Source organism: Podarcis muralis, chromosome 7, assembly GCF_964188315.1.
Source record: "Podarcis muralis chromosome 7, rPodMur119.hap1.1, whole genome shotgun sequence".
NCBI lineage: Eukaryota > Metazoa > Chordata > Lepidosauria > Squamata > Lacertidae > Podarcis > Podarcis muralis.
This window is the reverse complement of record NC_135661.1, coordinates 4,663,224-4,688,099: the sequence shown is the minus strand read 5'-3', so window position 1 is coordinate 4,688,099 and position 24,876 is coordinate 4,663,224. Positions and strand designations below refer to the sequence as shown.

Here is a 24,876-nt window from a genome sequence, read left to right as displayed (position 1 = left end):
AGTCTTTAAATTTCTTCCAATCTTCTTCCACCGACTCTTCTCCCTGGTCTCGGATTCTGCTGGTCATTTCTGCCAGTTCCATGTAGTCCATCACCTTCATCTGCCATTCTTCCAGGGTGGGTAGATCTTGTGTCTTCCAATACTTTGCGATAAGTATTCTTGCTGCTGTTGTAGCGTACATAAAGAAAATCCTATCTTTCCTTGGCACCAATTGGCCAACCATGCCCAGGAGAAAGGCCTCTGGTTTCTTCAGGAAGGTATATTTAAATACCTTTTTCATTTCGTTATAGATCATCTCCCATAAAGCCTTAATCTTTGGGCATGTCCACCAAAGGTGAAAGAATGTACCTTCATTTTCTTTATATTTCCAACATTTATTATCGGGCAAATGATAAATTTTTGCAAGCTTGACTGGTGTCATGTACCACCTGTAAATCATTTTCATAATATTCTCTCTTAAGGCATTACATGCCGTAAATTTCATACCTGTGGTCCACAACTGCTCCCCGTCAGCCATCATAATGTTATGTCCAACATCTTGTGCCCATTTAATCATAGCTGATTTAACCGTCAGTTTCCCATACATTTTGGTACCAGTGGTTTATGTTCACTCCTCATAGGTCCTCCCGGTGTCTAGTTACGATGTTTTTTTGCTGCTGAGAATAAATGATTTATGAGTTCTTTGTCATGTGCATTTGCATTGTTATCTTGGAAGGTATTTAATAAGGCTAATTCTGGAGTTACTTCTATTACCTGTTTTGTTACTTTGGGGGTTTCCTGCAGCACTGCTATCCAAAAGGATTGTACTTTGGGGCATTCCCACCACATGTGGAAGTATGTGCCTATGGAGGTGCAGTCTCTCCAGCATTTGGATGAGGTTTCTGAGTGTATTAGTGACAATTTCCTTGGTGTTAGGTACCATCTGTACAGTAGATAGGTTTCATAGGAAGTTCTCTTTTTTTGCTTCAGATGGATTTAAGTGGTAGTTTAGACCACATTTTGACCATTGGGTAGGGTTTATTTCAAATCCTATGTCATGTTCCCAGTAATTTTTAATTGTGGTGCGGGGATTTGTGGTTTGATACCATCTCTCTACTGTGTCCCTCCCTCTGTTGTTAGGAGGAGTTTTTCCAAACTAGTCAGCGGCCTGGTAGCTGCTGTCCAGTGGGGCCTCCTGGCCCACCAGTTGAGGACCCATAGAATTGTAGAGTTGGAAGGGACCCCAAGGGTCATCTAGTCCAACCCCCTGCAATGCAGGAATCCTGATATGGCGAGCAGCTGCTTGCTCCTGTGTTTTCACTGTTCAGAATCATGGATAGATTGGCAAAGGGGAGCAGGTGTATGTTTGTTTGTCCAGCAGGGGAGGGGAACCTGTTGTTCTCCAGCAGTTGTTGGACTACAACTCCCATCACACCTGGCTGCTGGAGCCCAACAACACCTGGAGGGCCACCCCTTTTGCCAGGCCTGGCCTACTGCACTCGCACACCATGGGTCTGGATTGTTGCCCTTGTCAGCTGGATTGTCTGCCTTAGGCGCCAAACTGTCCTGAGCGATGCAGCACGCAGATGACAGGAACGGGTTCAACCACAGTTCATAATCCACTGACCTCCCCCTCACCCTCCCAGAGGTGGTTGCCATTTCACCAGAAGGGCATTAAATAATTAAGGAAGGTTTTACAAATCAGCGTGTTACAATCGTGACATAATCTGGGTAATTCCATGAACCTTTTGCCCCCTCTGCACAAGTCTATGAGGAGAAGGTTCTGCTCCTTTCCTCTAGTCTCCGCTCAGCATTCCTTAATGTGCCGTTCCAGGGGTCCAGTTCTTCCTAGGTAGGGATGGGCAAATCTGGTAATTTCTGGGCCCCTCAGTTTCTTCTGTTTTCAATATTAAATTCAGTTCTCCACATTTCTGCAGCAATTTATGGTTAAACATATATATATATTCTTCAGTATTTTAGTGCAAATCTATGCAACTAAACATGTTTTAGAATGCAGTTTTGATTAATGCACTCATTCTTTTGCAAGCAATTTTTTCTAATGTGCATTTCTATACAGTGGTACCTCAGGTTACAGACGCTTCAGGTTACAGACTCCACTAACTCAGAAATATTACCTCGGGTTAAGAACTTTGCTTCAGGATGAGAACAGAAATTGCACAGCAGCAGTGCGGCAGCAGTGGGAGGCCCCATTAGCTAAAGTGGTGTCTCAGGTTAAGAACAGTTTCAGGTTAAGAACAGACCTCTGGAACGAATTAAGCTCTTAACCCGAGGTACCACTGTATGTTATTTTCAGTCATATATGCAAGTTTGTACACCGTGGTTGGAGAACTGTACTGCAAAAATTCAGAGAAGTGTGAAGTTTGAAGGATAGCTGTATATTGGATTGAATATTGGTTCAAGAAGTGCAAATGTATAGATCTTCTCATTAAAGTGCAGACAAAATAGAATATTGCTCTCCTTCTCTCTGGGAGCTCTGTTGGATCTGGGATCTTATTTATTTATGGCATTTAATACCCTTTAGTCAAAAAGGCTTTTGGCGCAGTTTACAAAAATTGGTATAAAGACAGTGCCTGAGCACAGGCACATGGCCTATAAAGACCTGGCACATGATGAGAAAGGAAGAGGAGGAAGAAACAAACTCAAGCTCAAGTTCTTAAAACTGCAGCTCATCAAACATCCACTTAGTCCAGCATCTTCCTTTTGGCAGCAGCAGGCAAGCCAGACGCCCCCAGGTCTGTCACAAAGAGGTCACAGATGCAAGAGCCGTTTCTTGCAGTTTGCCTGCTTTTCAGCAAATAGTGCCCAGAGCTTCAGTGCCTCTAAATGTGAAGATCAGATTTCATCACCATAGTAAATAGACAACTTCCTGGAGGACTTCTATAACTCCCGTTTAAAGCCTTCTCTGTTAGCACCCATTGCCACATCTTGTGGCAACCAGGACTGGCTCAAGGCAAAGGACAAGATTGTCTCTTCCTCCATAACAGGTTCTAAAGCTGAGACCAAGGGCAGCCAACTGCTCCTTCTCCTCTGGCATTGGGGCAGCCAGCCTCTCCTGCACCTGAGGGCAGCAGGCTAGTTTAGGGAGTGCAGGTCATGGCACCCACAGCCCTGTCCATTCTCCACGCCCGCTTGCCCCCCAGCGTTTGCTGCCTGAGGCTGATGCTCACTCCTCCTCACGGTAGGGCCGGCTCTGGTGGCAGCAGATTCTGTAAGGCACAAACGGTGCTGAACTTAATTGCCTGCCTCACTCCTGTTCGTGTCGGTTCCCAAAGTGGGGAGGGCAGCCCACACACTAGACCCTTGAAGCACATTCAAAGCACATCTTCCTCGCCCCCTCAGAAAATTATGTTTAGGGTTGCTGGCAATTGTAGCTCCGTGACGGGTAAACTATAGTGCCTAGAAATGTTTAAGAAGAAGACAGGGTGCTCTCAATGTGCTTTAAAGGTAATATGTACATAGCAGGTTGAGGGGAAGTCTATTATTATTATTATTATTATTATTATTATTATTATTATTATTATTGGCCCCCCTTCACCATAAGGTCCCTGGGCAAGTCACAACAAATACATTAAAAACAGCTTAGTGAAATTACAGTCACTAGAAGGGGGTGCGTTTTCTCTAGAAATACACATCTCATATGCAGGGCAGAGGGTGCATCTTCAGCATTCACCAAAAGGTGTACAGAGAAGGTTCCAGGCACACCTCTGTCCAGACCAAATTCGGCAGCTTAGGTGCCACCATAGAGAAGGCCCTTTCCTGGGTCACCAACTCCCGAAGCTTCTGTGGGCGGTGGAACTACCAAAAGTGCTTTGTCCCTGGAGGGACTTTTTGCAATTTGGACTGTGGTGGTAAGATTTGTCATTAATCTGCTTCTTTTGTTGTTGTTGTTTAGTCGTTTAGTCGTGTCCAACTCTTCGTGACCCCAAGGACCAGAGCACACCAGGCTGTCCTGTCTTCCACTGCATCCCGCAGTTTGGTCAAACTCATGTTGGTAGCTTTGAGAACACTGTCCAACCATCTTGTCCTCTGTCATCCCCTTCTTCTTGTGCCCTCAATCTTTCCCAACATCAGGGTCTTTTCCAAGGAGTCTTCTCTTCTCATGAGGTGGCCAAAGTACTGGAGCCCAGCTTCAGGATCTATCCTTCTAGTGAGCACTCAGGGCTGATTTCCTTAAGAATGGATAGGTTTGATCTTCTTGCAGTCCATGGGACTCTCAAGAGTCTCCTCCAGCACCATAATTCAAAAGCATCAATTCTTTGGCGATCAGCCTTCTTTATGGTCCAGCTCTCACTTCCATACATCACTACTGGGAAAACCATGGCTTTAACTATACGGACCTTTGTTGGCAAGGTGATGTCTCTGCTTTTCAAGATGCTGTCTGGGTTTGTCATTGCTTTTCTCCCAAGAAGCAGGCGTCTTTTAATTTCATGGCTGCTGTCACCATCTGCAGTGATCATGGAGCCCAAGAAAGTAAAATCTCTCACTGCCTCCATTTCTTCCCCTTCTATTTGCCAGGAGGTGATGGGACCAGTGGCCATGATCTTCGTTTTTTGATGTTGAGCTTCAGACCATATTTTGTGCTCTCTTCTTTCACCCTCATTAAAAGGTTCTTTAATTCCTCCTCACTTTCTGCCATCAAGGTTGTGCCATCTGCATATCTGAGGTTGTTGATATTTCTTCCAGCAATCTTAATTCCGGCTAGGGATTCATCCAGCCCAGCCTTTCGCATGATGTATTCTGCATATAAGTTAAATAAGCAGGGAGACAATATACAGGCTTGTTGTACTCCTTTCCCAATTTTGAACCAATCAGTTGTTCCATATCCCATTCTAACTGTAGCTTCTTGTCCCACATAGAGATTTCTCAGAAGACAGATGAGGTGATCAGGCACTCCCATTTCTTTAAGAACTTGCCATAGTTTGCTGTGGTCGACACAGTCAAAGGCTTTTGCATAGTCAATGAAGCAGAAGTAGATGTCTTTCTGGAACTCTCTAGCTTTCTCCATAATCCAGCGCATGTTTGCAATTTGGTCTCTGGTTCCTATGCCTCTTCTAAATCCAGCTTGCACTTCTGGGAGTTCTCCGTCCACATACTGCTTAAGCCTTCCTTGTAGAATTTTAAGCATAACCTTGCTAGCGTGTGAAATGAGTGCAATTGTGCGGTAGTTGGAGCATTCTTTGGCACTGCCCTTCTTTGGGATTGGGATGTAGACTGATCTTCTCCAATCCTCTGACCACTGCTGAGTTTTCCAAACTTGCTGGCATATTGAGTATAGCACCTTAACAGCATCATTGTTTAAAATTTTAAATAGTTCAGCTGGAATATCATCACTTCCACTGGCCTTGTTATTAGCAGTGCTTTCTAAGGCCCATTTGACTTCACTCTCCAGGATGTCTGGCTCAAGGTCAGCAACCACACTACCTGGGGTGTACGAGACATCCATATCTTTCTGGTATAATTCCTCTGTGTATTCTTGCCACCTCTTCTTGATGTCTTCTGCTTCTGTTAGGTCCTTACCACTTTTGTCCTTTATTATGGTAATCTTTGTACGAAATGTTCCTTTCATATTTCCGATTTTCTTGAACAGATCTCTGGTTCTTCCCATTCTGTTGTTTTCCTCTATTTCTTTGCATTGCTCATTTAAGAAGGTCTTTTGTATCTCCTTACTATTTTTTGGAAATCTGCATTCAATTTCCTGTATCTTTCACTATCTCCCTCGCATTTTGCTTGCCTTCTCTCCCCCGCTATTTGTAAGGCCTCGTTGGACAGCCACTTTGCTTTCTTGCATTTCCTTTTCATTGGGATGGTTTTCGTTGCTGCCTCCTGTATAATGTTACGAGCCTCCGTCCATAGTTCTTCAGGCACTCTGTCCACCAAATCTAAATCCTTAAACCTGTTCCTCACTTCCACTGTGTATTCATAAGGGATTTGACTTAGATTGTATCTTACCGGCCCAGTGGTTTTTCCTACTTTCTTCAGTTTAAGCTTGAATTTTACTATAAGAAGCTGATGATCTGAGCCACAGTCAGCTCCAGGTCTTGTTTTTGCTGACTGTATAAAGCTTCTCCATCTTTGGCTGCAGAGAATATATTCAATCTGATTTTGATGCTGCCCATCTGGTGATGTCCATGTGTAGAGTCGTCTCGTGTGTTGTTGGAAAAGAGTGTTTGTGATGACCAGCTTGTTCTCTTGGCAGAACTCTATTAGCCTTTGCCCTGCTTCATTTTGAACTCCAAGGCCAAACTTGCCAGTTGTTCCTTTTATCTCTTGATTCCCTACTTTAGCATTCCAATCCCCTATAACGAGAAGAACATCCTTCTTTGGTGTCATTTCTATAAGGTGTTGTAAGTCTTCATAGAATTGGTCAATTTCAGTTTCTTCAGCACCAGTAGTTGGTGCATAAACTTGGATTACTGTGATGTTAAAAGGTCTGCCTTGGATTCGTATCAAGATCATTCTATCATTTTTGAGATTGAATCCCAGTACAGCTTTTGCCACTCTTTTGTTGACTATGAGGGCCACTCCATTTCTTTTACGGGATTCTTGCCCACAGTAGTAGATATGATGGTCATCCGAACTGAATTCGCCCATTCCCGTCCATTTTAGTTCACTGATGCCCAGGATGTCAATATTTATTCTTGCCATCTCATTTTTGACCACATCCAACTTACCCAGGTTCATGGTTCTTACATTCCAGGTTCCTATGCAATATTTTTCTTTACAGCATTGGACTTTCCTTTCGTTTCCAGGCATATCTGCAACTGAGCGTCTTTTCGGCTTTGGCCCAGCCACTTCATCAGCTCTGGATCTACTTGTACTTGTCCTCCGCTCTTCCCCAGTAGCATGTTGGACGCCTTCCGACCTGAGGGGCTCATCTTCCAGCGTCATAACTTTTATATGCCTGTTGTCTTTGTCCATGGAGTTTTCTTGGCAGGGATACTGGAGTGGCTTGCCAGTTCCTCCTCCAGGTGGATCACATTTGGTCAAAACTCTCCACTATGACCTGTTCATCTTGTGTGCCCTGCTCGGCGTAGTTCATAGCTTCTCTGAGTTATTCAAGCCCCTTCGCCACGGCAAGGCAGTGGTCCATGAAGGGGAATCTGCTTCTAGCATTGATTAACTTCCTATTGCTTTGAGCTATGAGACTGGATTCAGAGCTAGGTAAATTCTGCTTAAGAAGGCATCCTTTCCCATTTTGGTCTGAACAGGTAATTTTGAGCAACAGGTTTAACACGCTTGATGCAACTCTCTCTCTCTCTCTCTCTCTCTCTCTCTCTCTCTCTCTCTCTCTCTCTTTCATAGCATCAGATCCAAACAGCAGCATTGCTTTCTGTTGCTCACCCATTGCAGGGCAAAATGTCACACTGTAGGGCTTGGGAGCTGGCGCTGCCCCATGGCCATGCACCTCACTAGTCCTGTCCCACGCCCTCCCATCAGTGTGCTTGAACGGTTCCAATGCCCCTCACTTGCCAGAATGAACGATGGAGCGCTGTGTATGCCTTTTGGGCAGCTGAAAGGTAGCCTATGGTGAGCATCCCACCTTTTTCTCCACCACTTTCGACTCCTGGCCCTGCCCACCATTGGCCCCTGGAAGGCTCTCCATGAGGGAGTGCGGCCCTTTGGCTGAAAAATGTTCCACACCTCTGATCTAAGTGGCAAAGCAAGCAGGGATGGGGGGGGCAATTTGTTCTCTTAACCTCCCTGTCAAAGAGGGAAGGGACTTAACCTTAAGGGACAAAGGGAAAGCAGGACTTGCCAAGGCAGGCTCCCCCGGCAAAGAGTTGTCCTCCTGCTCACGAGGGAGTGGATCCAGCACCCCAGCCCAGCCCCCTCTGTGCATTTTCATTCTGGATTTTCTGAACACCTAGATGAACCTCTGCTTTAACCAGCCTGGCGCCATCAGCCATGCGCCCCAGCACTATGTGATCATGCTGACTGGGGCCGATGGGAGTTGTCGTCCAAAACAACTAGAGAGCACCGCACTGGAGAAGACTGGGAGAGGATGCTTCAAGGTGGCAAAGTGCACTAACTGCCAGGGTTAGAACTCCTGCCAAAAATGCTTGTGTATACAAAGCCCTAGAGAGGAGGACAAAAGGACCGTGACCAAAGTCACATATTTCACATGGCAAAAAATGTTTTATGACCCTTTGTTGCAAACAGATGTTATGCCCAGATGATGTCCCACTGGTGACTCCAACAGGAAAAACACTGCTTAAAAATTGCGACCCAACCAGACTTCCATCCACCTACATAGGTAACCCACCTTTCAAGGAAGGAAGTTGAACTCTGCCTGATCTCCTGGAGCACATTTTGCAGTCAGGAGGAGTGGGAGATTGGGAAGTAAAAGCCCTTGTTCATCCACCCAAGCATTGGAGCGGAAAACCCGTTGCTTCCCCATTAAGTTGAGGGTACACTGCCATAAATAATCCATTTGGGAGGAGGGTAGCAGATTATGGCAAGGAGTCGTGGGTCCAGGGTCACAGCAAGAACCACCATGAAATATGCAAGACCCCCCTCAAAGTCCGTGCAGCAGGAGAGTGGTGAACGCTTATTGGATCTGACTGGGCAGAGTCCCTAGCGGTGGGGAGAGCTGGGCACGGAGCAAAGACTCTGGTCCCCCTCACGGAAGCCGTGCCACTGGGGTGGGGGAGTCACGCAACCATGCAGATCTTGAGCTAACTGGAACAGGGAAGGAGGCAGGTGGGCTCACCCGAGAGCAGCGCCCAACCATGCCAAGTCCAACCTGCTTGACCTGTTTCCACCACGGGGTTGGTGGTCAGCAACTGCCGCAGTCAGAGAGAAGGTGGTGGTGTGATATTTGTAACCTCTCTATCCCAACTCTTCTTTTAGGTGTGGGGTGGGGGACTTCAGAAACATGTTCAGGGGCAGAATCAGTTTACATTGAAGCATGCACCTTGCTGGATCAGCCACAAAGTTCATCTGGTCCAGCATCATGTTCTCCCAGGGGCCACCCACCGCCTCTGAGAGGTCCACAAGCAGGACCAAGTGCACGAGCCCTCTCCTTGATTGTGACCCATAGCAAGTTGCATTCAGAAGGCATGTTGCCTCCAGCAGTGGTGTCAGAGCGCATGCAGAGCCTTATCCTCCAGATGTATCACAGCAAAAAAAATTCCAGTGAAAAGCAACAGGAGCAGACCAAACGTTAGTCAGCTCCAGTGGAGCAGTTGCTCTCCAGGATAAGAGGGCAAGTGGTTTATTATTATCATTCAAGGTTCTTAACAGCTCTGAGAAACAATGCTCAGGAAGACACTTCTCCTTCAGGGATGGCTCAAGACATTTTGCTGCCTGAGCAGGACGATAAAATGGGTTCCCTACCCTGCCTTGCCCAAAATCTGATCAGCCTGGCAGTTGCATCTCATTGAAGACTGGTGGCAGGAGAGCATCACCCACAAGGGCGGCGGCAGCAGCAGAAGCAGCAAGCTTACGCAGAACTGGCTGGATGCAGGTGGGAGGCAGCAGGTGGGGAACCCCCAGGGGAAGAAGACTCAGAGCCAGGGGGTTGGGGGTGGGACACCAATGAGTGGTCAGAGGGAAAAGGCAACTGGGTTTAGTGAGCAGGAAGAGGCTGTGGCAGAGAGCAGTCCAGAGGCTGCAGAGGATCAAGTCAAGAGGCAGAGATCAAGTAGCCAGCTGGTCTCCCCCTCCTGCTGCAAGCAGCTCTCTTCCCCCTGGTCTCCCAGAACATGAAGCAAAATGAAGAGACAGGTGAAGGAGCCTCAGGTTGCTGGGGAAGGACCCAGAGGAAGAGGGAATTTGGGGAACTGTGGGAAGGTGGGACCTTCAGTCCTCACAACGGCCTCATTGGGGCAAGACCTACTGGGAAGAGTTGCTGGGATCACTAGGCCTGCACTCTTTTGGTTTCCTGAAATAGTTAACTTCACTGACACCAGGTGTCTTATTACTGACTTGCCCTTGGCTGCTGATACTTGGGGGGCACACACAGCTCTATCCTCCAGGACCCCACAGCTACTCCAGCACCTGCTGCCTAATGGCTGGACAGACCCAGTCCCACTTCCCTTCAAACATGCACCTGCCTCTCAAACGAGGGGAGCCTGGCCTGTTCCACTCCCACTGCAACCAGCACAGGAACCCTGCACTGTGCCCCACTGGGAATGCCTGCCTGCCTGCCTGCCAGTCCCCAATACAGAAGCAAAATATGAGGCATCCCCTTGTACTTGCAAGGCCCACCTTTGGGCCTGTGGGCAGATTTGCAAAGCAGTCAAACTGTGACAGGAACCATGCAAACACACAGGCTACCTCCACCATTTGCTGTGCTAAGAAAAATTCAAGACAGAAACTGAGGCAGCACAGACACAGAAAAAAGTGCTTGTTTATTTCCTTAAAATCCATGAACAAAGAATAGGACACCCAGGCGTACGTGCGCACGCGCACGCGCACACACACACATACACACACACACACAGAGGTTTCTGATCCAACAGGCCTATTTCTGAAATCAGTGTAAAAAGGCAAGAGGTTCTCCTGTTCCAACAGCAAGAGTGCTAGGCAATTCAGAGGAGCTGGAATGTGTTCCCATTTCACTTGGATGGGCCAGTGATTTCCGTGGGTGATTTCCGTAGGTGATTTGCATGGCAGAAATCAGGAGTTTCTCTCTTCTGGGGGTACATACTCCAAGTCTAAATGCTGGAAAATCTCTTCTTCAGAGGCAGCGGTCAAAAATGTTTTCTGAAGGGGGTTTAAAAGACACACACATAAACAAATTAACCAGAGGCTGAAATGATTTCCTCCACATCCTACCTTCTCCCTACGCCCATTAAGTAGAGCTCTGCAGACTCCATTCTGAAAAAAACAAAACCACCACAAAAATTTTGCACCAAACTTTGTAAGCTGCACAAATTATGCATCTTAAAGAGAGGTTGCATGCAAACATCCTTGTTTTGCAGAATTTGTGTCACTCCTGTCTCAGGAACTGTAAGAAAGGGCAATGCTTCTACTTCGGACGTTTAATGGTAAAGGACTAGGATGCGGCAGCCCAGGAGCCCAACAGCCAGAGAGTCTTCTCCACCCCTCGCCTTGTCTAAGTGTGTAAGAAGTGCCTTCCTGGATCAGGCCAGGGGCCCACCTAGTCCAGCACTCTCTTCTCACAGGGCCAACCAGGTGCTTGTCTGAACCCCACAAGCAGGACCTGAGCACAAGAGCCTGCCGCCCTCTAGTGGTTTCCAGAAGCGTTGCTGCCACCGACCTTGGAGGCAGAGGGCAACCAGCCCAGCTGGGGACATTTCACAAGCTGTTGAAAAGGCCTGGAAAAAACAAATGGAAACTTCTGCAGCAATGCCAGTGTTGTCTCAAGAGACAATGGAGTGTGCCTCCAGGGGTGAAGTCAAGCTGCACTGAAGTGACCTCTGCAGGGTGCAAGCCTGGGCAGTATGTCTGGAGGTCCTGGGCTGCCCAGCCAGCAAGACCCGTCGTCCCCCCCCCCCCCCGCCTCTCTGATGCCATCCAAAGGAAAGCAGAGCAAAACCTTTGGCACCAGCCGGAAGGAGGCGTCCAAGGCGCCACCCAACCCTCTTAGGGACTCCACTCCAGATCTGTGCAGGGTTCGCTCCTCAGCCTTTTCTTCTCCCAAAGATTTCCTGCAGGGCAGCAGGTACAGATTTTTCATCAGGACTGACTCCTGAAAAATGGGGAGGGGTAATTTTCCACAATCCCCGCTCACTGTCCCACCAGCTGATACCATGGGAAGGAAGGAAGGGTTTCAATTCTGCCTTTGCTGCAGAAACAGGCACTTGCAGCCAAAACGATTTAGCAGGGGCTACATCCTGCTCAGTTTGGCTGCATGCACCACTTCCCTACTGGGGACGGAAAGGCAAGCAGAAAGAAAGGTGTCTTCTGCAAGCATCAGCAAAGCACAAGGAGTCCCCTTGCCAAAGGCCCTTCCTCGCTCCCTTCCCTCCCTCCCTGCCAGCATAAGGGTTGGGGGAGAAATCAGAGGGGTGTTTTGCAAGTCAAGGCAAAGCACAAGATCCACTGCCTCTGCTCCTTTCTTTGGCCCTCCCCACCACTTTGGCAATCCCTGCACAAGCCTGTCAATCATGTGGCATCATGTGATTTGACAGACAGGTTGCCCCACCCACCTGCTGATGTTGGCCCATGAGGAAGGGCCACAAACAGAAGACCCCTGTTCTATAAAAGAGCCCCAAATGCCCCCCTCCCCAGTTCTATAAGGATAAACCAGGCACAAAGCCACAGGCAACCCAGGTGGAAAGACCCTTCCTTCTTTGATGCTCCTCTGTCAAAAGCCGTGTACCTGCTCCAGGTGATAAAGGGCATGATTGTTGAGAGCCATCTTCTTCTCGTGCTTGGAGTAGCGCCTCAGGTCGCGCTCAAAATTCTGGGACGTAGCCAAGGGGAGAGAAGAAAGGAGATGGGTTGCTAAGGCAGTCGGCTTGCATGAGAATTCCATTCATTCTCTAAAGGCTCTTAAACCTGAAGCACATACCCACCCAAAGTGTGTCTGCAGGGTCTCTGAAAGATTAACTGTTCTCACCTCCTTTTAATTCACATCTGCTTTATGTGGAGAGCATGCAATTCTACTAGATCTCTTGCAACCAGTGGCAAGTGGATTACCCAGAATTAGGGAGAAATGTTACGTATCTAGGAGCCTTTTTGGCTAAACAGTGGGGTATAAATGCCTTGTATAAAATGCTAAGAAATGGCTCCCTAAAGCAGGAGGTGGTGATTCCAATGCAGTTCCTAGTGCTGGCCTGAGACATTTACTAACTGCTGCAAGGATTCTTTACGGTGTGTTATGGCCTTCCAAGTTTTGAAAAAGAAAGGAAGATGCAAATTGAAATACAGAACCAGGATCCATGACGGAAAACTCCAATCCCAGGCAAGATACCTGTTGAGCTCACCTTTGAGCCTGTCCAGCCAAGCAAAGCAAATGGAAACTGACTGAAGGGAGTCACAACCAAGTCCACCCTCACAGCTTTCCAGAAACTGGACACTCCAGAACCTGTCACTGCACCACCAGGCTTCTGAGCCCCGGCACCGATCTGAACACCCCCAGGAAGGCGAAGGCGGAAAATGGAGAGACATCGTTCAAAATGGTCCATTGCACTTGCACTGCTGCTGCTCCACAGCTCCGGGTCTTCAAGAGCCTGGAAGGTGTTTCTCCGGCTGCTGTGATAGAGCAAGAAGCCCTGGAAAGACAGGGCAGCAGAATGCAAAAGTCACACCACTCAGCATTTATAGGGCCAAGGGTTTTCTGAACACCTGATGGCCGAGGGATGTATCTCACTTGCACCTAGAAAAGGTGCAGAAATAGGCTTTTGTGTTGCAGAAGACCCCACACCCTACGCATTCCAGGGGGTCCCTCCCAACTCTACAGTTCTGGGATTCTATGCTCCTGCTGAAGCTTCTGATCTGGAGACACATGGTCATGCTCAGAACAATGACTCCTGCAGAAATGCAACAAGCTGCCTCCTGGGTTGGCAATGCACAACAGAATCGCCCACCCACTCCACCCACAGTGTGGAAGCTGATAGGAATAAGGGAATGCTGGAGCAACAGAACCTGCAGAGATGCAAGGGGCCGGCTCTTCTGTAGGTGGGCACTTAGCGCTCACAGCAGCCGTCAATCCCTTAATTTCCCCACTCCCACGCAGCCTCCCATACAGTTTGGGAATTGCCAATATCAAGGCTTTAGGACAGGCATGGGAGAAGCTGCGACCCTCCAGATGCTGTCAGACACCAGCTCCCAGCCAGCATGGCCAATGGTTTGGGATGATGGGAGTTGTGATCTAGAGGGTCACTGTGCTACCTCTGCTTTGAGAGTGTCTGAAATGTTCCATGTACCAGTTTCCCAGTAATCCTTATGATTCCCCACCATATTCCCCCCTGGGCTACCCAACTCTGCTCCAACCTGCTTATCCAGCCAGCTGATGACTTTCTTCAGTAGTCCCACTTCTTGGCCTTCCGTAGGGTGTGTGAGAAGCAAGTCAACATCATGGCCGGTTTGTTTCCCTCTGTAAGGGAAGACATGGCAGGAATCACTGAGTCACAGGAAGGCAGGCAGAAGGAAGCCGCCTCTCTCACGAGAGGAAGCCCCTGCAAAACAGGCTGTGCTCTCTTGTTCCGTACAGTCCAGCTCTGGACAATGACTCCAGTTCATTTTCTTGCTGTGCGCATCATCTAAGCCTAGACTTAATCCAAGTCAGAACTAGCCTGGTCTGCTCATTGCCATGTGGCAAATCTTTGCTCATTTAATGGATGTGGTTACATGTCATCCTAAGACACAGCTTGATGCCATGGGAAGGAGCGCTGGGATCCTCTTTGCTCACTCTTCTGCTCCTGGGCGGCTTGGAGGGATATGGAGGCTTCGGCTTTTGTTTAACCATAGGCTCACTGTGCCAGTGTTTCTCAAACTTCAGTCTCCAGCTGTTGTTGGACTACAACTCCTATTATTCCTAGCTAGCAGGATCAGGGATGGTCAGGGATGATGGGAGTTGTAGTCCAACAACACAGGTCAACTTCAAACCATGGGCTGTCATTCAAGTATGTTTTGCTCACAGTAGACCCATTTGAACTAATAGACCTAGCTTAGTCACGGTCATGAATTTAAGTGAGTTTATTCTGAGTAAACTTATAGGAATACCACCCAAAGTTAGCAGGTCTGGCTTGTTTAAAATAAATCGCTGTCAAGTTGTCTAGCTGGACCCTGAAGTGTGACTAAATCGCCAGCTGTGGTGGAGGAAAGGCAGAAGCTCCTGATTGCCTCCTCCTGGACGTGTGGGAAGCAGGAGGCAGCGTGGAAATGGAAGGCTTCCTGAGGTGCATCAACATCACACTGAACTATTATTTAGGACATGCAAAGGCAGCCAGTGTGAGAACAAAAGCAGGTCTGCTTTGCTGGGTTAAATAAATGCTCAACTGAATAAAATGTGATTGCACATCTTCCTCTTTCTGCACACCCCATCTACCTGCTGGCCTCCAAGGAAGAATGGCAGAGGAGGACTTACGCCTGTGTTCCTTTCTTCATCGGAATGTGACAGTTGTACTTTGTGCCAGTCTCCCCTGGCCCACTGCAAACATCATTTCCTGAATTGTTCCTCATCAGAAGCAAAGGCAAGGCATATCTACGCTGCAGACAACCAGTCCTGGCCTCTCTCAAGATGCCCAGGAAGGACCATCATTTTGAGAGCATGCTTGAAATATCTGCGATAGATCCCTATCCTGCTTTACTGGGCAATTTCCAGAGTTCCCCGCAATGTGGCATTTATAAGCAGATTCTGAAAGTGACTTATGAGTACTGCAGGAGGAACTGCCTCCTGGGAATGAGATGAATCAAGCTTGGCACATTCTTGGCACAGGATTTCCAGCATGTTTGTCAAGAGCCCATCATCACCTTCTAAAGCCACCAGCCAACGTCACAGAAGCCCCAGGCAAGCACTGCCCCACTGCGTCTCGCACCACCTGGCTAATGGCCTCTGCGTCAGAGCGCTCCACTGGGGTGTTGAGGTCGTCATAATGAAGGAGCCCTGCGGGGAAAAGAAACCCACCACCAGGTGTGTTCAGGAGCCCCTCAGCACTTGAGGACGAAGAAGCAAGGAGACAGGAAGGCAGCAGATTTCTGTCCATCCACTACAGATAAGGAAAGGAGCACAAGCCAATGGCAGAGCTGCTGCCCTGCATGCAGAACATCCCAGGGAGGGCAGGGAAGGTCCTCTCAGAACCTCTTGGAGTCACCGCCAGTCAGCGCAGGCAATACTGAGCTAGATAGACCAAGGGATCAGACTCTGACATGGTATGAGGCATGGTGTTCTGGGCTCTTGCAGCTTCTTGCTTCGGCCCTGGAGGCCAGAGCCCACGCCAGGGCTGGGCAAAGGGTCCAAGGCAGCCGCAAGGCAGGCACACCTGTGACTCTCCACAAGGTACTCAAGCCAGAACTAGAGCTAGGCATCTGACAGCTCAAATAATGGCAAATTAATCTTACAATAATAAAATATATATTTTTTCTTCTGGTTTGATACTTTTGCTAATTAACAAACACTAGATGAGTGTTATTTTGTGAAATAACAACTGGTATGCAATGCTAGGCATACCCAGGAGACCCACTGAAATTAATTATTGCAACTAACTTCAGTCTATTCATTTCAATGGACCTACTCAGAGTAAAATTTAGTTGGCTACAACCCAAAGAGATTTAATTGTTTAAAAATTGACAAGTTATTATACCACTTTTCAGTAATTTCAATTTTCTGTGAAAACTTATGATTCACTGATAATATATGTTTGGCATCTAAAGTGGAACAGGATCAGCTCCAGCTACCTTTTTCTAAAAATAAAATAAAATAAATGAAAATAGAAAAAGCAACTATAGCTATTAAACCACAAAGCCAGTTTCTAAAGCCTGGGTCAAAAATGCATATATAAATAATGTGGATCTTTTTGTTAGAGTGCTTATTATATGTTAAAATATTCAAACTATGAATACTTTAGGGCAAAATGTGTACAAAAATAATGCATAATTTCATGGGTTTTAAAATGAAATTGCTGATACGATGAGGAAAGCAACATGTGTGTAGATATATTTTTATATACATGCCAACAACATGAAATTGATGAGAAATGGGATGGGACAGGGCAGACCTCTGAATGAACACATGCCAAGCTAACATGCCAAGGACATAGACAGAGACAGCCTCCTGCCCCCCGCCCCCGGCCACCATAGTATCAGTCCACGTTGTTCTCTTGCTCCTTTTACCCTTACCCCGCTTTAACCCCCAAGTCCCTCTTCTTACTGCATGGATACTTACCAACTTCCTGTTCCTTGCTCAGCTTTGCTCGATGTGCCTGCAGGTCGGCCAGCGTCCTCAGTCCTTCCTGATACCACCGGCTGGCCGTCTTCACCCCAACCCCAAAGATCTTTGTGAAAACCTGCCGAGTGAAAGTTTGTTGATGGAAGGATTCTGGAGCAAATTCAAGGGCATCTATTCCGTTCAATGCACAGGGCAAAGGCCTAAGGATGTGCCTTAGCATTGCCCTGCCATGTACAAAGAGACTTGCATTGTGGTAGCACCTCCTCTGGCTGCTACCTGACCGACGCCGACTTGTGACAGGGCCTTCTCAGTGGTGGCTCCATGTTTGTGCAATGCGCACCCTGCTGTATCTCCCTCATTGCTATCTTTCAGAAATTTAAAAATATTCCCGTTTACCGAGGCACTTGATGGCTGATACTGGTTATGGCAACCATGTCATTAATAACTGTGAGGATTGATTTAAATGTTTTTAGATGGTCTAGATGGGTTCATCAGTGACTGAGGTTTTTCAGGAACAACTTGCTTTGTTAATGCTGGCCACTGACTACGACAATAAAGATTTGATTTGATTTGTGAAGAGCCTGCAGGATCAGGCCCAAGGCCAGCTAGCCTAACATCCTGTTCTCACAGTGGCCAACCAAATGTCTATGGAAATCCCAAAAGCAGGACCTGAGCACAACAGCACAGGGAACATTTCCTCTCCACTCTCACATAACTGAGACAGACAAAGCCCTGATCCAGGGGCACAGAATATGTGCCCAAGGGCCACTGCATGTTCCCCAATACCCACCCATAACCACTAGGCCAGTGATTGCTAACCTGTGGCCTCCCAGATGTCGGTGGACTACAAATCCCATCATCCCTAACCACAGGGCCATACTGGCTGGCAGGAGCTCTAGGCCAACATCCTCTGGTGGGCCACAGGTTACCCACACCAGGCCAAAAGCCATTCAGTAACAGCCATCGCACCTTCATTGCCTGGTATCTCTCAGAATGCTTGACTCGCTCCACCTCCGCAGACGCGCCGTCTTCCAGCACCTCCTGGTCAGGGGAGACAAAGGCAAAGCCGTCTCAGCCATGACGGTCCCCATCCACAGAACTGCTAAAAGATGCACGGAGCTCTGACACTCTGGAAGAGAGCAGGGCTCACTTGCAGCGCCCAGGTTGGCGTGTGGAAGGTTCCACTCCAGACACTTCCGGTTAAAAGAAGGAGATTGGGATTGGGCAGGAGTTGATGGGAAAGATGGAGCTCTTTCTGCTCAAGACATCAGAAGAGACATTATTCAAAGAATAATGAACTACCAGCTGCAACTCAAGGTGAAATATACCAGTATTGTGTCTAGGAAAAAGATTATCCAAAGACCTGTCTCCTGGTAATGGCAAAAACTAGTTGCTGTAGCAGGCTAAACAACGGTGCTTCCTGGAGGTGTACAAGGGCATCAGAACAGACACTATTTCAGCTCCGTCAGGGCTGGGATAACCTTCCCTGCCACTCCGGGAGGTCTGCATTCCTTTAGGGAACAGGGGCAGAGTAGAAGTGGAGAGGTTTTATCAGCCTGAAGGTCACATTTCCTTCTGGGTGCAAAGTCAGCAAGGAAACCTTCTGGTGGCATGTAGAGCGTGGCAGAAGAGAGAAGCCAAGGCTGTGGAGGAAAGAGAGGAAGATTCAGAGAGCGCCATCACCTGGATGATTCTCCTGGAGTGCTCTCCTAGGCAGGGAAGGGAGCGCAGCTCCTGCACTCTTCTGACTGTCCAGGGTAAGGACTTGAGGACAGAGGCAGCCCTGGAGAAGGCCAGGCTGCGGGCTTCGCTGCCACAAAAGTGTGCCTCCTCTGCCATCGTTTGCAGAACTTCCTGTCAAGGGAAAGGCAATTAAGGATCATTCTCAAAGGGGGCTCCCTGGCAAAAGCAAGTTCAAACACTCAAAAGAGGATCTGACCATCTCACCAACTGCATATGCAAAGTATCATGCTTCTGAATGCAGCCGCATATTCATCAAGGCAGACTCTCCCCGCATGGGTAAAGCCAGCACATCAGGGAGAAGGACAGAGCAGACGGGTTTGCCCTGACCTGCTAGCTTTGAACACAGCGATACTCTGACTTAGGGTTGCCATCTTTACCATTCCTGTGCCCCCAACAACAGCCTGACATGCAAAAGGTTTAGCACCTGAACCTTTCCCGACCACTTATTTCTGAACAGAATTGATACCCTCGGCCCAGTATACCTGAAGGGGCATCTCCACCCCCATCATTCAGCATGGACACTGAGGTCCAGCTCCGAGGGTCTTCTGGCTGTTCCCTCATTTCAAGAAGTGAGGTTACAGGGGACCAGGCAGAGGGCCTTCTCGGTAGGGGCACCCTCCCCATGGAATGCCCTCCCATCAGATATCAAGGAGATAAAGAACTACTCAACCTTTAGAAGACATCTGAAGGCAGCCCTGGAAAGGGAAGTTTGTAATGTGTGATGTTCTGTTGTGTTTTTATATTATGTTGGAAGCTGCCCAGAGTGGCTGGGGCAAGCTAGTCAGATGAGCAGGGTACAAATAATAAAATTATTACTATTACTCCCTTTTTAAGACACATGCCACTTCAAGACAAGTTTTTTAAAAAATACATAAACAAATCAGCAACACACACAATAAGCAGAAGCATTGGAAAAAAATTAAAGGTGATTTAAAAACAGGCAGCGGGGGAGGTAGATGCAAGATTTGCTGTTTGCCTAGGAAACTCTTCACCTGTTTTGTGGCTGTCAGGCTGCTCGTCAAGGCTGGTAAAGCGGTGGAAGCATTATTTCTATCCTGGGGGTGTCCTCAATACCTGAGCTATGCAATTTAGTGAGGTTGCACCATGTGGCCTCCTCAGTGTTTGAGCTGGGTAAGCAAGGGAGAAATCCAGAGCTTCTCCCATATTATGATTTGCCATGTTTAGGTGGAGCTGCTTTTCTGCCATCCCTTATTGTTCATCCACTCCAATGGGCTCAAAATGTTCTCCATGTGCCTCTGGTTTCCTGCTTCTGCATTTATCTGCAATAATTTTTGTAAGTATTAAATAATATGCCACGAGTGTGACAGAGACACTCTCTGTCCCTGCAGCCTTGTTCTCTGCTCAATCACTCCAAGGGGATGCCCAAACTATTCCTGTCCCCAGAAACAGATTATTACCGTGAGTGTCTGGTTCCTGTGCGCCAGCAGAGTTCGGCGCTGGCAAGCATAAACTGGCACCTGGCACCTGGCCTCCAGCGTCTCTGCATGGGCAGCCACCTGAAAGACAGAACATTTAGCTCCCCTGCATTGAAGGGCTCAGAGTCAGTAACTAAAAATAGTTTTTAAACTTTACATCCTCCTTCTGTATAAGTGTCAGTTCCCCAAACGCTTTCTCTTAGTCACACTCTAGTAGTGTCACAACAGAGCACGAGAAAGAAACTGGGGGGGGGGGGATTGGGAAACTGTGTTTCCGGAGAGAGAAACAGAGAAATTGCATTAGAGAGGCACCCTTCACCCTGTTTTTCTGGTAAGGAATTACTAACTGCACAAAAAATGACAGTACTCAAGCCACTCCTAGGCCACATTCATTTAAAGTGCTATAATACTGCCTTAAACAACCATGGCTTCCCCCAAATAATTCTGAGAGCCGTGGTTAAGGGTGCCAAGAGTTGTCACGAGTTTCCCTGGAAAGAGGGATTGATTGTTAAACCACTCTGGGAATGGGGCTGGGCAGACTTTATCTACCTCCCTGTTTAACTTACAGATCACCCCCCCCCAAAAAAAAACCACCACATAGCTATTCTAGACAAACGCCGTTAAGAGCAAGTGTTAAAGAATGCAGGGCCTTGCCTGAGCTTGTTCCTCTGCGGGACTCACAATGAAATGTTGCAGTAGAGAGAGCTCCTGATCAGGGTTGCCATCAGCCAGCCCTATCACTATGGGTTTGGGGGATTAGCCTGTCATGACATCCATGGGTCCCTTCCAGACCTGTTCCTTGGCTGGCCTCCTCAGCCCCTCAAAGAAGAGATGGGTTGCCATAGTGACAACTGAAGAGGCTTCCAGCGGAGGGGAGGCATTTTCCCTCCCCCCTCCCCAACCTGGCTGGGTGGTCATCCTACAAAGGAGAACAATAGGCCAGGGGGAGTTAGTTTTGGGTGTCTCAGTTTTGGCTGATGCTGGAGACCCAGAGGCAAGCCTGCCTGCCCTGAGCTTGACTCAAAGTTATGACTGGGAGCTCCCCTGGAACCCAATAGGGAAAAAGCATTATCAGTTGGAGTTTTCATGCTGTGAACCCCTCCATCCTTTGCTCAGGTTGCGTATATGTGTAAATAAAGGCACGTAGCCTAAGGACACCACCGTCTCCATCAACCTACATTCATAGAGTTGTAGACTTGGAAGGGACCATGAGGATCATCTAGTCCAACCCCCTACAATGCAGGAATCTTTTGCCCAACGTGGGGCTCGAACCTACAATTAAGGGTCTCATACTCTACCAAACCCAGGGAAGCGCTGGCTCCCATGGAGTGTCTTGCCTCTCAGAGATTGCAGCACACACAACAAAACTCAAGTCTTCACAGGCAGGTTTGATGGGGGGGGGTTGCTCTCCTAGGTGACTTTTTCCTAAATACCATTTGTACTCCTCTATACTTCGGACCCCCCCACACACCCTGCCAGGTATGCTGAGAACCCCACCTCCAATTTCTCAGCAGTCCTGTTGTGACCTCACAGTCACTGGCACTCAGCATCTGACTGACAGGAGCAGGGCGGGTTTATTGTTGTGAGGTGCATTGGGGGCCTAGAAAGGCGTTTCCGTAAGTAATCAATACAGTGGAGCCTCGTTACGCACCGTCCTCCTTACGTATGCTTCGGATTACGAGCTCTGCTAACCTGGAAGTAGATGCTCCCGGTTGCGAACTTTGCCCCAGGATGCGTGCGGAAGTCGCGCGCCAGCAGCGGGAGGAGCCATTAGCGAAAGCGCTCCTCATGTGAAAAGCAGTTTTGGGTTACAAACAGACCTCCGGAATGAATTAAGTCTGCAACCGGAGGTACCACTGCAAAGCTTACAATGGCAATCATGGTGTACCTGCATCTGGCTGGAACCCAGGACAAGGCTCTGCAAGGTTCCTTCCTCACCTGGAGACGGTGCCTAGGCTCAATCTCCGCAGGCCGCCCAGCACTCATGCTCTCTGTGAACCAGCTGGTGTTCAGCAGCGCTGGGCAGCCACCCAAGACATCAATGCCGCGGCTCCTGTTCTTCAGCAGCCACTCAACCACCTCATCTCCAGAGTTGCCCTCTGACACCACGTGGGTAACTCTGTCACTGGAAAGCACCACATGGAGGGGGGGAGGAAGGGGGAAAGAAGACTCTGAGCAACATCGTTGTGCAAACCCAACCCAGTCAACCCAGCCCAGCAAGCAGATGGCGCCTCCAGACTGCAGCGGCGTAGCTAGCCGCTCAGGTGCGTCGCAGGTGTCCTGAAGCCGGGTGCGGGGCATGGGGGTGGGGCAAGCTGCATGGAACCTCTCCGCTGCCTTCCCCCTCAGCTGTAGGGAGGCAAGTGCTGGCCCTGGCAATGTGCTGCCCAGTGCCAGGTGCATGTTGTTACGTTTGTTGACTGAACTAAAAAGTTTTGTGAGCTCATTTTTTAAAAAAACCATATTTTTATCATTTTGTCACCCCCTCCAATGATGTCACCCGGGGCAGTCCGCACCTCTTCCTCCACCACTGCCGGACTGTAGGCTTCGGGGGGGGGCAGGGGTGTCCTGCAACATGTCACTGTCCTAGAAGGGCCATTCACACATCACTCCACTTTATCAGGTGTTTGGCCTCTTCATGCTACCACGTTATTGCTCTTTGGAGCGCTACTCTTGCACCATAGCAGAACAAAATGTGCCCAGGAAATTTGTGGCCTGAAAATCCAGGATGGGCTGCCCCCTTTTTCCTCTTCCTTCTTCAGAGGGAGAGCCTGGCCCACCTCCTTTGTTACCTGTTGGCATCCTCCACGCAGAAACCCCTTTGGCGGGCCAGAGTGGTAAGGAAAGCCTTGCGCGTGGCTCCCATCCTCTTCTCCACCAGGCACAGCACCACTTTGGGGAAGCGCACAGGATGCGCCAGGGGAGCTGGCGGGCCGGGCAGGCGCAAGCGCTGCTTCTTCTTCTTCTTCACTGGAAACTGCGACATCATTGGCTTAGCGAAGGAAGGCCCTTCCCCAAAAGAAAGAAAGCGGTCAAGATCGAGAGACGGGGGCAAAGAGGGCAGGGGCCTCCCCCGCCCTATTTGCAGTGCCTGCTCGAATCATTCTTGTTTAAACAAGCCTATCCAGACGCTAAGAAAGTTGAGGTAATTTTAATCTGTATATTTTCTTTTTCTTTTTAGATTTTTTTAATTAAATTCGTATTCTGCCCATTTGAAGATCTCAGGGAAGTTCACAGATTGTTTTAAAGTAGGGTTGTAATTTTTCTGGATTTTACTGTTTTTTCTTTTGTAAACAGCTCTGAGGTTTTTATGAACAGGCGGTGTATAAATTTTATGAAATAAGATATAATAGATATTAAATAAATAAATTGCAGGGAGAGGAATTATTTTGACAGGCCAACCTTCTATCAACAAAATAGTAGTTAAAAACGGAAACCCTGCCACATAGTATTTAATCTAACGGTTATGTCAAAAGAAGCCCCTCACCTGCCTGCACAATATTTAGTCCCAGCTGTCCAGCAAGAGGACAAGAGAAATCCTAATTTTCCTGCTGGTGCAAGTTTGCAAAACGGATATGCTCAGGATGACAGCTTTCCTATCCATGAAATTGTACAAAAGGGCAGAGCAGTCGGCTGCAATCCTAGACACTCTTTCCTACAAGTAAGACCTATCAGACTCAATGGGGGTTTACTTCTGAGTAGGCAGGTATAGCGTTGCTCTTTTGGGCTGCCAGTCAGAAGAGACAACTCTGGACTAGGGAGTCGAATAGTGTCACATCACCTAATGCCATTTCCTATGTTCCCAGTGAATAATAAGATTCATATATGCCAGGCGTATATTGCTTTTTACCTGCCTTTCTCTTGCATCTTGAATAGCAGTCTTAGCTAAAACTTTTTATCTCTTAGAATGTTGCTGGAGATAGTTAAGCAGAGGAAGCTTTTCCTTGCAACTGAAACCCGAGTCTCGGGCTGCTACTAAGAGATGAAGAGCAGAGGCAGTAAGGAAAACACAGCCATGTCCTATCCAAGACTGAGCAAAGGAATTGAGTTCTGCCCATCCTAACACACTCCTCCTCATGCAGAGTCTGTGTCTGGCTGGAGTATGTTCCTGAATGGCCAGGGCAACAGGCCTCTTCTTGGCTGGGATGGAGAAGGGCGTGTCCGTGAGGAGGCTGGTCTTTCTGTACAAAGGGAAACTCCCAGGATTCGTTGCTCCGCCCACTATTATGGGTCCCGGGCCCCTAAGTTGGCTAGCAGGGCATGTGGCCCCTGGGCCCTCGAGGAAGCCAAGATGGGGATGGGGGCCAGGGGGCAGTTCCTGGAAAGACCTCATGGAGGGAGGAGGGCAAGGAGAACCCACGCTCAGCTGGAGAATTATTGCATTCACTCGCTTTTAGTTATTTCATAAAGTTTAGCTACTGCTTGAATGTATGTTGAAAAAACTCAAAGTAGCTTACAGAAAGAATAAAACCATCAGTCAAAACAGGCACAGGATGCAGTAACACTGAAAAACAATTTAAGATCAATAAAAAGCTAAAAACAGATTAAAATAATATCAGCATTCTACATATCTGTCGATAAAAGTACAGCAAAGGCTCCTGCCCAACCTCGCCCTGTTCCAGACGGTGGGTGCTGCTGCTGCCCCTCTAAAAGATGCGCGGGTCCAGCGAGCGAACGCATCCCCACGAGCTCTCCCCCCTCCCGCTTCACCCGCGCAAGGTGGGCTCGGCGGGCCGGGAGCGGCCAAGGGGGGCGGCGGGAGTCCCGGGTCCTGGCCAGGGGGACTCACCGCGGAAGCAGGCGCCAGGTCCGGCGGCAGCGCGGGCGCAGCTTGGCTTCCCGGCTCCTGCGCGCCCGCGGACCCGCCCTGGCCCCGCCCCCTTCCGGCGGCCCCGC

At 48.5% G+C, this 24,876-nt stretch overlaps 1 protein-coding gene across 3 annotated transcripts; it reads right to left on the bottom strand.

The window, feature by feature from the left end:
* Window positions 1-10,331: 10,331 nt before the first annotated feature.
* Window positions 10,332-24,832, bottom strand: POLM (DNA polymerase mu). 3 transcript variants are annotated; one of them, XM_077931070.1, is made up of 12 exons: window positions 24,770-24,832; window positions 22,773-22,989; window positions 21,919-22,105; window positions 19,963-20,061; window positions 18,485-18,655; window positions 17,771-17,842; window positions 16,799-16,919; window positions 15,388-15,520; window positions 13,906-14,008; window positions 12,897-13,184; window positions 12,290-12,373; window positions 10,332-10,707 (listed from the first exon to the last, which is right to left on the bottom strand). In XM_077931070.1, the coding sequence occupies exons 2-12, from the start codon at window positions 22,967-22,969 to the stop codon at window positions 10,621-10,623; spliced, it is 1,542 nt and encodes a 513-aa protein (XP_077787196.1). In that variant the 5' UTR covers window positions 22,970-22,989; window positions 24,770-24,832; the 3' UTR covers window positions 10,332-10,620. The 3 variants fall into 3 exon arrangements, with proteins under 3 accessions (XP_077787196.1, XP_077787197.1, XP_077787198.1); XM_077931071.1 differs by lacking the exon at window positions 24,770-24,832 and adding an exon at window positions 23,831-24,716 and having other exon boundaries at window positions 22,773-22,972; XM_077931072.1 differs by lacking the exon at window positions 24,770-24,832 and adding an exon at window positions 11,225-11,282 and having other exon boundaries at window positions 22,773-23,582.
* Window positions 24,833-24,876: the final 44 nt, after the last annotated feature.

Excerpts from the sequence above, each read along its gene's own strand:
- POLM (XM_077931070.1), bottom strand. The coding sequence starts at position 22,969 with ATGATGTCGCAGTTTCCAGTGAAGAAGAAGAAGAAGCAGCGCTTGCGC. Across the intron at positions 17,843-18,484 it reads ACTCCAGGAGAATCATCCAG|GAGGTGCTGGAAGACGGCGC; the intron begins GTGATGGCGCTC and ends TCCCCTGACCAG. Across the intron at positions 15,521-16,798 it reads GAGCAAGGAACAGGAAGTTG|GGCTCCTTCATTATGACGAC; the intron begins GTAAGTATCCAT and ends TTTTCCCCGCAG.